The sequence below is a fragment of the Lathyrus oleraceus genome, chromosome 5, assembly GCF_024323335.1.
Source record: "Lathyrus oleraceus cultivar Zhongwan6 chromosome 5, CAAS_Psat_ZW6_1.0, whole genome shotgun sequence".
Classification (NCBI taxonomy): domain Eukaryota; kingdom Viridiplantae; phylum Streptophyta; class Magnoliopsida; order Fabales; family Fabaceae; genus Lathyrus; species Lathyrus oleraceus.
Genome location: NC_066583.1, coordinates 523,997,074 through 524,009,094, shown reverse-complemented (window position 1 = coordinate 524,009,094; position 12,021 = coordinate 523,997,074). Strand labels below are relative to the sequence as shown.

The following is a 12,021-nucleotide window of genomic DNA, read 5'->3' as shown; positions in this document are numbered from 1 at the left end:
CAAGTTTTTAAACTAAAGTTCAAAATCTGTTTTTCTCAATCCAAAACCTTATAACTTTTTATGGATAAATTATTATATTATTGCAAAAAAAAATTAAGCATTTAAGGTTTATTATACTTGAATTGTACATTGAAAGAGTAGATCAATTTTCTATATTGGAATTGATTCAAGAACAACATCATATATTCATATTTGTTCAAAAGTTTTATTTGATCATCAAGTGTGTGGTAACTTGATTTATAATAGAAAGTAGTGTGATTTCTATGTGTTGTAAATAAAAAATTGTATGATTTTTGGTTTATGTAAGAATCATCATAGAGGTTGATGGTTTGTAAAAAGTGAAGGAGAATTGCGGTCCAAAACGCAGCGGAAATTAAAATTTTCTCCTTTAGAGATCCTTACGAATGGTCATGATCAGTGATAGAATATTTACCTCTTGTGACGGTTGAAACCTTTGGTGCAGATCTCTTGTGACGATCAAAACCTTTGATGCAGATCCACGAAGCGATCACGAACGTTGAACGATGACAACGTCTCTACTCAGTCCACACGAACGGATTCCTTCAATCTCAGTGCTAGCTGATACGAATGAAGGCTTTGAGTGAGAGAGAGAGAGTGTGAGAAAACGAAAATAATGCAACCGCAATTTTTGCTTCTGCACAAGGGTTCTATTTATAGAACCACTTGTGTGGGCTTCAAGCTAAAAAGTCCACTTAAGTGTATTTTGGCCCATATCTTATAATATGCCCAAAATCACTTAAGCCCATGGTACCTTACCATATTTCGTATTCTACTCAAGTACACCGTACCTTACGATGTTCTATAATTCACTTAAGGGTACCGTACCTTACGATATTCCTTAGTTACTCTATCTCTCATCAATCCGTCCTTTGTGTGTGACCCTGTAGGTTTTCGTGACATTGGCAATTATATTAAATCACGCATTTAACATAATAAACAGTGAGCGGTATCTAGCAATACATCACTGCTACCCAAGACACGAAAATGTCATGTGATCTGACAAAACCATCTGTGATAATAATTATGTGTATAATTACCCTTTTGCCCTTATGTCTATATTGAAAACAAGGCATAGACCGTGTCATCCTTGTCCAGTTCAATATTGGGCCCATAGACATTTATCCTGTTATGCAGGATGGGCAAATTCCATCTAGGTCACTCATGTCCCTCAGCATGCTTTGTGGAGTACCCATCAACTGTCTTTATGGTTATCCAGTTACGGACAACGTTGGATCAGCAATAAAGCACTCGACTCTACATCTAGGGTCCATAGTGGTTTCAGGTCGAAGAGTGGAATACACTATTATCACCATGAGAATAACTTATGACACTTTGCATAACTTTCTATATAGTATTCTCATAGCGGGTCAATCCGGTATAAATATTACTCTTAATATTCATACCTATGTTTAAGACTTGATAACTCTTTATCCATGATCCATGAGATGTGATCATCAGTCTACAAACATAATAGTCTTAATGCTTTAATGTTATCCCACTTCACACTAAAGCTCGACTACAGATACTTTAGGAATAGTGTCCTTATGTTTAATGTGCTCTCATGATTAAGTCACACTTAATACATTAAACGGACTATCTATTCCAGGGACTTTATTAATCAACCATAATAAAGAGAATGCCTTTTATTATTCGATACAAGTACCAAAATGTATTGGCCTCTAGGGCTTACACCAACAAAAAGGTCATTTGAATCGTGGGTGATTCAAAGTCCACCATAGTTGTTGATGTTTTGTGAAATCAAGGAAGTAAGGTGCTTCTTTGTTGTTGTTAGAAGATTGTAAGAGAAATCTTAATGGTAGACTTGTACAAAGATCTAACAATAGTGGAAATATCTTACGGGGCATGAGGGAACTGGAGTACTCTTGTTTGGAAAGAGGAATCAAGATATATTTGTGTGTTCTTTACAGTCTGCATTTATATTTATGCACTTTACTTCTTAAGTTCATCTAAATAATTCTTGAAAAGTAAGATAATAAGAACCATCACTTTAAAAGTCTAAAAATATGGAAACTCTAAATCCCCCACCCCACCCCATGCCTTCCCCCTCTTAGGCGCACTCTAATACTTACAAGGGTTTTTTCTTGGAAATTTAAGTGACTATTTTCTTATAACTCGTTTGTAATCTTTTGTAATAACTCTTGAAATTATAGTGAATTAAGGAGTTGTTATATCCCTTAGAGTATATCGCTTGACCGAACTTGATAAATAAATTATTGTGTTTATTGTCTTTACTCTATCTTCTTTTATCAAATTAAACTAGTGTCTTATTGCATAGAGAGTTATTGTGACCGAGAAACAATAAAGTAACAATACACAAGGTACAAGTACGTTCAATCTAACCTTTTTCAACCGGTTATTTCTTGCAAAAATGAGTTTTGAGACTATTAATTTAAAAAGAACTTGATAAAATCAAGGAATTTTATTCACGTTATTTTTATTAAAAAGGTTTGATGAAATGATGAAGTGGTGAGATATTTTGAAGACCAACTTGATAGTTATCAAGCATTTAATTTTTTTATCTTGGAGAAAAGTTAACTTTATTTATAATTTATTTAATTAATAATAAAATAAAATGAAAACAAAAATAATAAAGGAAAGGGGTGCAAGTAAGTATGGGGTTGTGATGAGAAAAAAATAAGTGAAATAGGCTCAAATACATTTCATAGCAATAATGCAAAACTACTTTTGAAAAAAAATACACTACGGGTTACTTTGATCAATATGTAAATGTCTCAAATTTTCACGATATCACATATATGAATAGTGATAATTCAGGTACTCGATCTCACGAACACAATGACATGCTCGAAAATCAATAATCATCATTTGAAATTTTCGAAAATTAGTCATTTACAGTGGGATGCACAAGGCTTTGATTTGGTCATTTTAGCTACTGTCATGCCAAATAAACTATGGATTCATAATCATGGTGATATTGTGAAACTATTGAGTATATTATTCTGTTTGAAATAAGTTGATTTAATCATTTTGGATCAACTCAAGAACACTAAAACCCTTGATTTTCCGAAATCCAAATTAATGGTATTTTTGTGTAATTCAGTGATGCTTAATGATCATGAGGTATGCATAAATGTAACAATGTAAAGAAAATCAAGAAATAATAAGCATTAAAGGCTACCTAGACGAGGAACACGAAGAATGCTATCAACTTTCCGACGAGAAACCTGGATTCATGAGAGGCTCCAACGAAGCTCCGATGAGGTGAGTTTTCCATTTTTCTTTACGGATTCTGACTCCTTGCAACTTCCTTTTCCTCAATTTAGCATTATTTCACAATTTTGACAACTTTTCTGAAATCTAGTTAAAAATGAACGTGAATGAATATGAGTTTTTTTGTGTGTTTTTTGGTAGGAATTATGGTGGTGATGATGTTGTGCAATGATTCAAAGAAAATGGATGGCAATTGGATCAAATTGGGAGGTTTTTTGCTCAAATTCCAAGTTTCTTCAAAATGAAGAAACTATGGTTTTGATGATGAATTTGTTGCTTAATTTTAGAGTTGTTTAGTAGTAATTAATTGTGTAGATTGTGAATGAAAAAAATGTTGATTTGTAGGCTTTAGATTGTGCAATAACTTTGATATGAAAGATCTTGGAGAAGCGAGCGTAATTCTTGGTATCAAGATCATGAGATTCGAGCAAGGAATTTCTTTGGATCAATCACACTATGTGGGAAAGATCTTAAAGAAATATAACTACTTTGATTATAAATTCGCTTGCACACCATACGATCCAAGTGAAAAATTATTTAAGAACACTAGTGATAGTGTTAGACAAATTGAGTTTGCGAGCATCATTGGCAGTTTTTGGTATGCCACGGATTATACTAGACCCGACATTGTATATATCGTAGGATTGTTGTGCAAGTTTACTAGTAGACCGAATAATGAGCATCGGGAAGCTATTGAGAAAGGCGTGTGGTACCTTAAAAAGACTGTGAATCTCGGTTTATATTATCATATATTTCCTGCTGTAATTTATGGATACGATGATGCAAATTGGAATACCTTATCAAATGATTCCAAAGTAACTAGTAGCTATATATTTAGTATATATATATGAGTTGTATCTTGGAAATAAAATAAACAGACTATCTTAACTCAGTCCACGATGGAGCCTGAGATAATAGCATTAGTGAATGCTAGTGAAGAACAAGTTGGTTAAGATGCTTGCTAGTTGAGATCCCTATGTAGGGAAAACCTATGACAACTGTGTTGGTCCACTGGAATAGTACCGTGGCTATTGCAAAAATTGAGAGCCGTTAGTATAACGGTAAGTGATGTCAAATAAGGAGGAAACACAATACTGTTAGAGACTGTATCTCTAAGAAAAAGGTTGTAAGAGTGGATCATGTACACACTGATGAAAATTTAAGGATTAGTTAAAGAGAAAGTCCAAAATACATCAAAAAGAAGAAGAGACTAATTCCTATAGAGAAATGAGTTGCTCATGATGGTAATCTGATCTAAATGGCTGGAGATCTCAAGAAATAGGTTCAATGGGTAATAACAAGTTGTGAGTAATATGAGGTGATCATGCTAGAGTAAATAAGAGAAACATGAATTCTGAAGCGATAAAAGGATGAGATAATAGAAACTCTTAATGCGATTTATACTTTGTATGAGGGAGTACCTAGGCTACGTTAGTACTCTTGATAGACTCACCTATGTAATTATGAAAATTAGACCGGTTCCTAGAGCCTTCACTAAATCGGGATACACGTGCAAGAACATTAAAATATATGCTATTAGAATACACCTTAAGAAAAGGTTGTGTGCGAGTTTGATGTTCGAGATAGAGTTCAAGACAATTGTGTCACTCTTGTTGAATCGGAATCCTACTTGCTACACATAGGTTCAAGCAGTGGACACCTTTGTTTGTGCATAATCTTAGAAACGTTCGACGTTACTTCTGAAATATTTTTTTAAAATTCAAGTGGGGGATTGTTAGAACATTATATCAATATTCTAATATAGGGAGATGAACTTGAAAAAGTTTCTTAAGTCAAGTCCCACATTGTGTGTTAGTTGAAAAACTCTCTAGTCTCACATTGCTCAGGTGAGATATCTTAGCTAGCTACTTCATTGTCTAAGAAAATTCTCTATTTCATTCCAAAACACACCAAAAACTCCTTTCGTTGAGTTTTTCCTCCTTTTGTTGAGTTTTTTCTTCCTTACTATTATAACTCCGTGTTTTCCGAATTGTCGAAATACTAATTTCTCCCTCTTTCCTTTTTTACTCGTTGAATTTTTCTAGTAGTTTCTTAAATTTTCTTTAGAGAATTATGTTAATTTCTCCTCGTTTGAGTTGAGAAATTATCAAGTATAATTTTTTGAATTCTCTTTAGAGAATTATTTGAATTTCTCTTTGTTTGAGAAATCATTTTTAGTGGTCAAATGACCAATATTGAATTCTCTTTAGAGAATTATTGGAATTTCTCTTGGTTTAAGAAATTATTAAGACTGGTCGATATATTAGATACTACGAGTGGTATTTATACCATATTCGATTGATCTTTGTATCATCAGATGATGCATTTCTAGACGCATTATTTATCATGCAAGTAGTAATCCTACAGTATAGAACTGTGTTATTTTATCTTGGAGGTGACGCGGTAGTTCAACTGATTTGCATAATTTTGGACAGTACCGCGAAACATGTTAAAGAGAGTAATCTAGTCCGCAATTCGATCCGATAATTTCTTCTGTAGTTGATTTTCAAAATCGTAAAACAAACATGTGGTGGTGGTAGAATCGGAGGCAGTAGAGTATATGTCATGGAAAATTTTAAGTTTTCAGTCATTTATTTCTTTCATTACTATTTATGTTAATCGTTTTTTTTTTCATTCTTCCAATTGAACTTGCTATGTGTTTATGTTTTGTCGGATAATTGGTAAACAAGTGTGTTTTGACAACCTTTTAGATCTAATCTTGACAATATTTGGAGAAGTTTATGGTTAGACAAGTTTTAAGTTCATTTGTGTTTTGTTTTTTAATGGATTTTGTTTGTTAAACAAGGTTTCAATGTTTTGGAGTTCAAATTTAAAATTTAGGTGCGTATAATCATATCCAATTGGATGATTATGTTAATTTTTGCAGGATTCAAAAATCAATCCAAATTAAATCACATAAAATTATATTGGATTTTTTTACAAGATTCTTCCAAACAGAACTGCACATAATTTTATTTTTGAATCAAATAATTTTTATCTCCAGAAATTGATCCAGAGACATTGGAACTATTTGTTTAAAATTCATAATGAAATTTTAGCAGACAAATCAAAGAAAATATTTTGGTTGAAGTCTAATTCAACATGCATTAAATCATGTGAATTTTCATCTTAAAAATTCATTGCAACAAATCTACGAAGATAATACTCCATGCATTACCAGAAACACGACACCGATACTGATACGTCAATGTCGGTGTCAATTTCAAACTCCGATAGTGACACGACACACTTTTTTTAGAGGTATCGGTGCTAGAGAGGGATCCACGTGTCCAAGTCCAAAGCAACTCAGGGAACTCAGTCCAAAGACGATAATTCTCTATCAAGCAAAATTTCAAAATTCATGCCACTCTTTTGGATGCTAACAATGGTAGTAATACTTTATAGAGCCCGCATTTCTAAACTAGTATGCTCACTGTTGTTAGCAGCGGAAGAGGACGAGGACTCGGCACTTTTCTTTTCACGACTAGACTTCATTTCTTGAATCGGGGGAGCGTTTACGAGGGTCGTTTCCGAGGAAATACTTTCCGAGAGGCGTCCCTTCATTTCCCTGTGCTCTTGACACAAGGCACACCAGTGCAGAAAGCAGTGGACACAACAAGGATCAGCAGGAGAATTCTGAAGTCATCAAAAAAGTTACATGTAATAGTTAATATCGGCCGATATTGCAGGTTTTTCTGCTATAATCCGCTATAACAGCGGCACAAAGCGGACGGTATGGCAAGATTTTGGGTCTCCGCCATCGACAGCACTGCCGTCGGTAATACTCGGAAACAATATTTACTAGAACAAATGAAGAAGAAATACAACACATACCTCTAAGTGATAATTCTTCTGCAAAGTTTGTCGAACCTGACCGGTGTATATGCCACACATCCACCAAGTAAAAAACAAACCCTCCACAATGAGAAATGATGTTCCTGGATCAATCATACCATTAAAGATAGCAGTTGCTGTAGCCAGAGCGATCCCACCCTCGATAAAAATGGCATGACAAACGCATGGTGCATTCCAAGAAGCGTCGTCGTACAAGCTTTCTACATTGCGGCCAAATAAAACACAGGGACAAAACAGTCCTGTCAAACCTGCAATTAAGGTCGAACGAACGGTAACAAAAGGAAGCGATTTCTTGCTTAGTCATCACAGTTACGAATACTACTAATACAAATGACTAGTCCAATATTAAATAATCATATTACAATCTGATTCGAGCAAATTTTGACGGTTTCGTCATGCATTAACTTACAACTATCTCTATCTTCAGCACATCCACAGATCCCAGTCATCCAAGGCTCATCAGCAGGAGGTGCATAGCTTTCTGGAAGTGCCTGTCCACATTCCATGCACTTCGGAACCGCCAACTGCAAAGTATTACGGAAATTAACCGACTTCCATCTACTAACTAAAATCAAAACTGATCCAAAAGGAGCACAATCACACAGATTTAGAGAACAGTCCTTCATACAAACAATAAGAGCTACATTCCTTGACATCCAAACAATAAAACCAGCAGTTAAACCACCGTACAAATCAATTAACAGTAACACTTGTCTGAATTGTTCGACACGTATTGTATCAGTCCTAAGGGTCCAGGTGCGGTCAACGATTCAAAAATTTTGAAGCAAAGAAAAAAAAACATACTTTTAAGATGTTTGTTCGACTTTTCAAACACGTGTTGTACAAGTGTAATAGAAGTGCCGAACACCGACGTGTGTCGAGCAACGCAACACGCCTAATCCTAGAGGTGTCTTTGCTTCATAGAATGTAGTGTTATTACCCAACAAAGTCCCAATTGACCGATTCCAAACACACAAAAAAACATAGGCAAATCAAATGTACAATAAATCATATACAAACTATGCCCATTAATTCATGCTCCCACTTATATTTGTAACCACACTATTTAGGACTTTTTTGCCTCTAAGTCAATTCAACACATTGTTACCGCAATGTCGCACACCGACACTTCAAATTGAAGGCAGATCCGGTGTACAAAACACACTGACACACGTCTGATATCAGTGTCATGTCAGGTGTCTGTGTTTGTGTTCGTGTCAGTGTTTCAAGTTGCATACTCCAATGTAATTCACTGAACAAGACGTAACATTCTAGAAATGAATAATGAAAAAACATGAAATTCAAACCTGAGGAACCTCAATTGGCTGATTAAGTTCACCAGGGTTGATATCTTCATGAGGTGTCTGATCTTTAGTCAGCTTCACGTAACGGCTCCGTTCCTCCATCTGATCTCTCACACAAACCAAACCCAAAAGACAAAATGAAATCAACAATGGAATGAAATGAATCACAGAAAATTTAGTTTAGATCTAAATGAATACTAGGTTGCAGTGTGGTGGTGGGTCACCTTTGATCACAGATTCTAATGGAAAATTAAGATCTGAAAATGAAGTTTCAAAGTTGGGACATGGCGTACTAGGAACGGTACGAGAAAAAAAATCATTGAATATGAACAAAGTTTGTCGAAAAAAATCATTGAATATCTTTTTTTTTTTGGAAATTAATATTTTTTTGATACAAAGAACAATTACTAATTTAATAATATGATTTTTTAAATTGTTTAATTAAAAATATTTAAAAATAAAGAATTATGTTGAAAGTAATAAATTATATTCCGAAAATGAAAAAAAAATGTGAAAAATAAAAAAATTCTGAAAAACAAAAAATAATTTATATTCTGAAATTATAAAATATAATTTTTTTTGAAAATAAAAATTACCTTTTTATTCTAAAAAAATTTGAAATTTTTTTTTTTTGAAAATTAAAAAAAATCCTGAACAAAAAAATTATTTAAAAAAAATGTAAATTTTTTTTACTAAAAATTAAAAAAAAATATTTAGGAAAAAAAATATTTTTATTTGAAAAAAAATTTCTAAATACAATTCTTTCAAAAAAGAATTTCGAATATAATTTTTTCGTAAATAGAAAAAAAAAAGATTCTAAATATTTTTTTAAAATTATTTTTTATGAAATTTAAAATATAAATTTGATATACAAATAAAAATTTAACACATAATAAAATTTGGATACTTAATAACTAAACTAAATTATTATTATGAGTATGAGTTTATATTTGGATAATAAAATGAATACTCGCATTTATATTTTAACATTTTATTTGAATTTTTAAAAATAAAATAATTTAAATACCAATTTGGTTAACAACAATCGGTTTTTTTTATTATATCACTCATTTTTAATTATATATTATTATTTTATATTTAATTTTTTTAATAATATATACTATAAAAACAATTAATTAAGTGCAATGAAAATATATATGTGATAATTGTTATCACATGAGATTATTGACCCTTTCTTAAGTGAGCTAATACATTCCTTAGCCAAACTTCTTGGAAAAAACATGAAGCAAGAATCACACGTTCTACTGTGGTAGACAATGTGACTATTGGTTGATTCATTAAGGATCAAAATATTGAACCAAGGTCAATCTTGAATACATATCCTAAAGTGTTTTTCTATCATCATTATCACCCCAGAGTAAGTCCATCCCAACAATTGGAGACCATTTATGCATTTATGTTTACACAAGCTGTCAAGATCCAATGTGCCTTGTAGGTGCCTTGGGATTCTTTTAATAGTTGCTACATGCATTTCAGTAGGTACCTTAAGAAGTACAAAGGGGTTAGTTGTCCAAAAATTCATTTGACAATATTAATTCAGAAGATGGTCGCGTACGCTCATGATAAAAAGTTTCTCATCCACTGTTTCAAGATAGTCTTAGTGGGGAATCATTGGAATGGTATATGCAACTGGAAAGAAACAATATCCATACCTGGAAAGACTTAGCTATGGCGTTCCTGAAGCAGTACCAATACAACACTAATATTGCTCCTAGTCGTACTCAATTGCAAAATCTTTCTCAGAAGAGTGATGAGTCATTCAAGGAGTATGCCCAAAGATGGAGAGAGTTGTCTGCTCACGTTCAACCACCAATGCTTGATAGGGAGTTGGTCGATGTGTTTTTGAGTACCATGCAGAGCCCATACTTAGAAAGAATGATATGAATTATTTCATCAAGCTCTTTGACCCCGTGATAGTTGGAGAATACACCGAGAGCGGTCTCAAAAGCGGAAAACTCCAAGGCGCCTCGAGTAGTCGGACTAGTGACAGGAATCTTCTAATGATTCTCAAAAGGAAGAGGAGGATGAAACTGATACAATCTGGGAAGCTCCGCCCCAGGTGTCATATGGCCAACATCCATATGTAGCAACTATTTAATCCCAGTAACCACAACTTCCTGGTCCTCAATACCAGCAACCATGGGTCGTTCCTCATGCAAATCAACAAGCCTAGGGCAGCAGATATCAAAATCAGCATCAAAGCCAGTGCATACATTGAAATAATATGGAAATAAGGAATGCTCCGCTGGATCCAATTCCTATGACCTACATTCAACTTCTGTCACATCTGGTTCAAAGCTTGTTGGTGGTTCCCAAATTTATTAAGCCACCACCACAACATTCTCGCTTGGGTATGATCCCAATGTGCAATCTGGATATCATGCTGGATCAACAGAGCGCTTGATCGAGGATTGTAACACTTTCAAAGCTAAAGTACAACTGTTGATTGACAAGAAGTACTTGACCCTTCAAGGAGGAAACCTGACGGTGAACGGAAACCCCATACTCGAGTGAGTGTCAAGACTACAAGAAGCATCCTTTGAAGACGATGAATCAGACGAAAAGCTTATTCTTATAGTTGATAATAATAATTAGGTTGTCTTTATCATTTCCATTTGCAATTTCTTTGATTGTTAAAGTACTGTTTGCTTTGGAGTTTATTGTTTTTAAATGGTAATATTAATGAAATAAGCATGCATGTTTTGAATCAATCAGTTCGTATTCACTCTGCACATATTCATTCTTTCCTTTTTCACAAAGAAAAGAAATACCAATATTTCTCCACTTCACGTTTCTTTATCAAACTTTTGTTTAAACAAAGACTGGACGGAGAATGGTGAAAATGAAATATCCAAAATTGTTGATAAGTATGCTTTCAAATAAAACTTTATTGATGATATAAGACATCGTTTCAATTCCTAAACATCAAAGATATGAGGAAGCTAATCCCTCGTTAACTCCTTTGAGCCTAGAAGCTGGTGTTTTTTTCTATATGAACAAAAAACCTTAATTCGAACCAGGGGCAGAGTAGTTGTTCAGTTAATTTGGCTATGCATTCAAATTTAAGAAAAAACCATCACATTTGAGGTTCAACTGCATCCTCTCTTCGCACACAATGTCGAAGAAGTAATGAGAACCCAAAAGCTCTCAGCGGTTGTTTCTCTTAAACCATTAAAACTTGGCAGTCACAACCCTTTCAATAAAAACCCTGTGAACAAATGTCATACAATTTGTTCCCATAAATAAATAAATAAATGGGAAAAAGAAAGCCCTCTAAGTCGAATAAGTGGATTCTCGGAGATCCGTTCTAACTTTTCACCAATTACTCAATATAAGGAATTTGGTTGATGAGCATTCATGGACGATCTTACACTAGTGTCATCAAATATTTTATTAGTGACTCTCTATTAACTATCACTTCGAGAATGTCTCTCTAAGATTGGTTCGTTGGTTCATGTGATGAAGTAGAAAGTATCATGTTGACGAGGTGAGTATTACTTTTTTTTTCCTGGGTTTGTTTGAGGAAAATGTTTGGGTTTTTATCTAAAGGAAAGGAAATAAAAAACGC

At 33.7% G+C, this 12,021-nt stretch overlaps 1 protein-coding gene across 1 annotated transcript; it reads right to left on the bottom strand.

Annotated features, from left to right (window-relative positions):
- Positions 1-6,340: 6,340 nt before the first annotated feature.
- LOC127086032 (cell number regulator 6) lies at positions 6,341-8,797 on the bottom strand. The gene is made up of 5 exons (XM_051026717.1): positions 8,657-8,797; positions 8,436-8,534; positions 7,538-7,652; positions 7,108-7,376; positions 6,341-6,909 (listed from the first exon to the last, which is right to left on the bottom strand). The coding sequence occupies exons 2-5, from the start codon at positions 8,532-8,534 to the stop codon at positions 6,673-6,675; spliced, it is 720 nt and encodes a 239-aa protein (XP_050882674.1). The 5' UTR covers positions 8,657-8,797; the 3' UTR covers positions 6,341-6,672.
- Between the last annotated feature and the right edge of the window lie 3,224 nt (positions 8,798-12,021).

Excerpts from the sequence above, each read along its gene's own strand:
- LOC127086032 (XM_051026717.1), bottom strand. The coding sequence starts at position 8,534 with ATGGAGGAACGGAGCCGTTACGTGAAGCTGACTAAAGATCAGACACCT. Across the intron at positions 7,653-8,435 it reads AGCCAATTGAGGTTCCTCAG|TTGGCGGTTCCGAAGTGCAT; the intron begins GTTTGAATTTCA and ends AATACTTTGCAG. Across the intron at positions 7,377-7,537 it reads TGCTGAAGATAGAGATAGTT|GTTTGACAGGACTGTTTTGT; the intron begins GTAAGTTAATGC and ends CCTTAATTGCAG.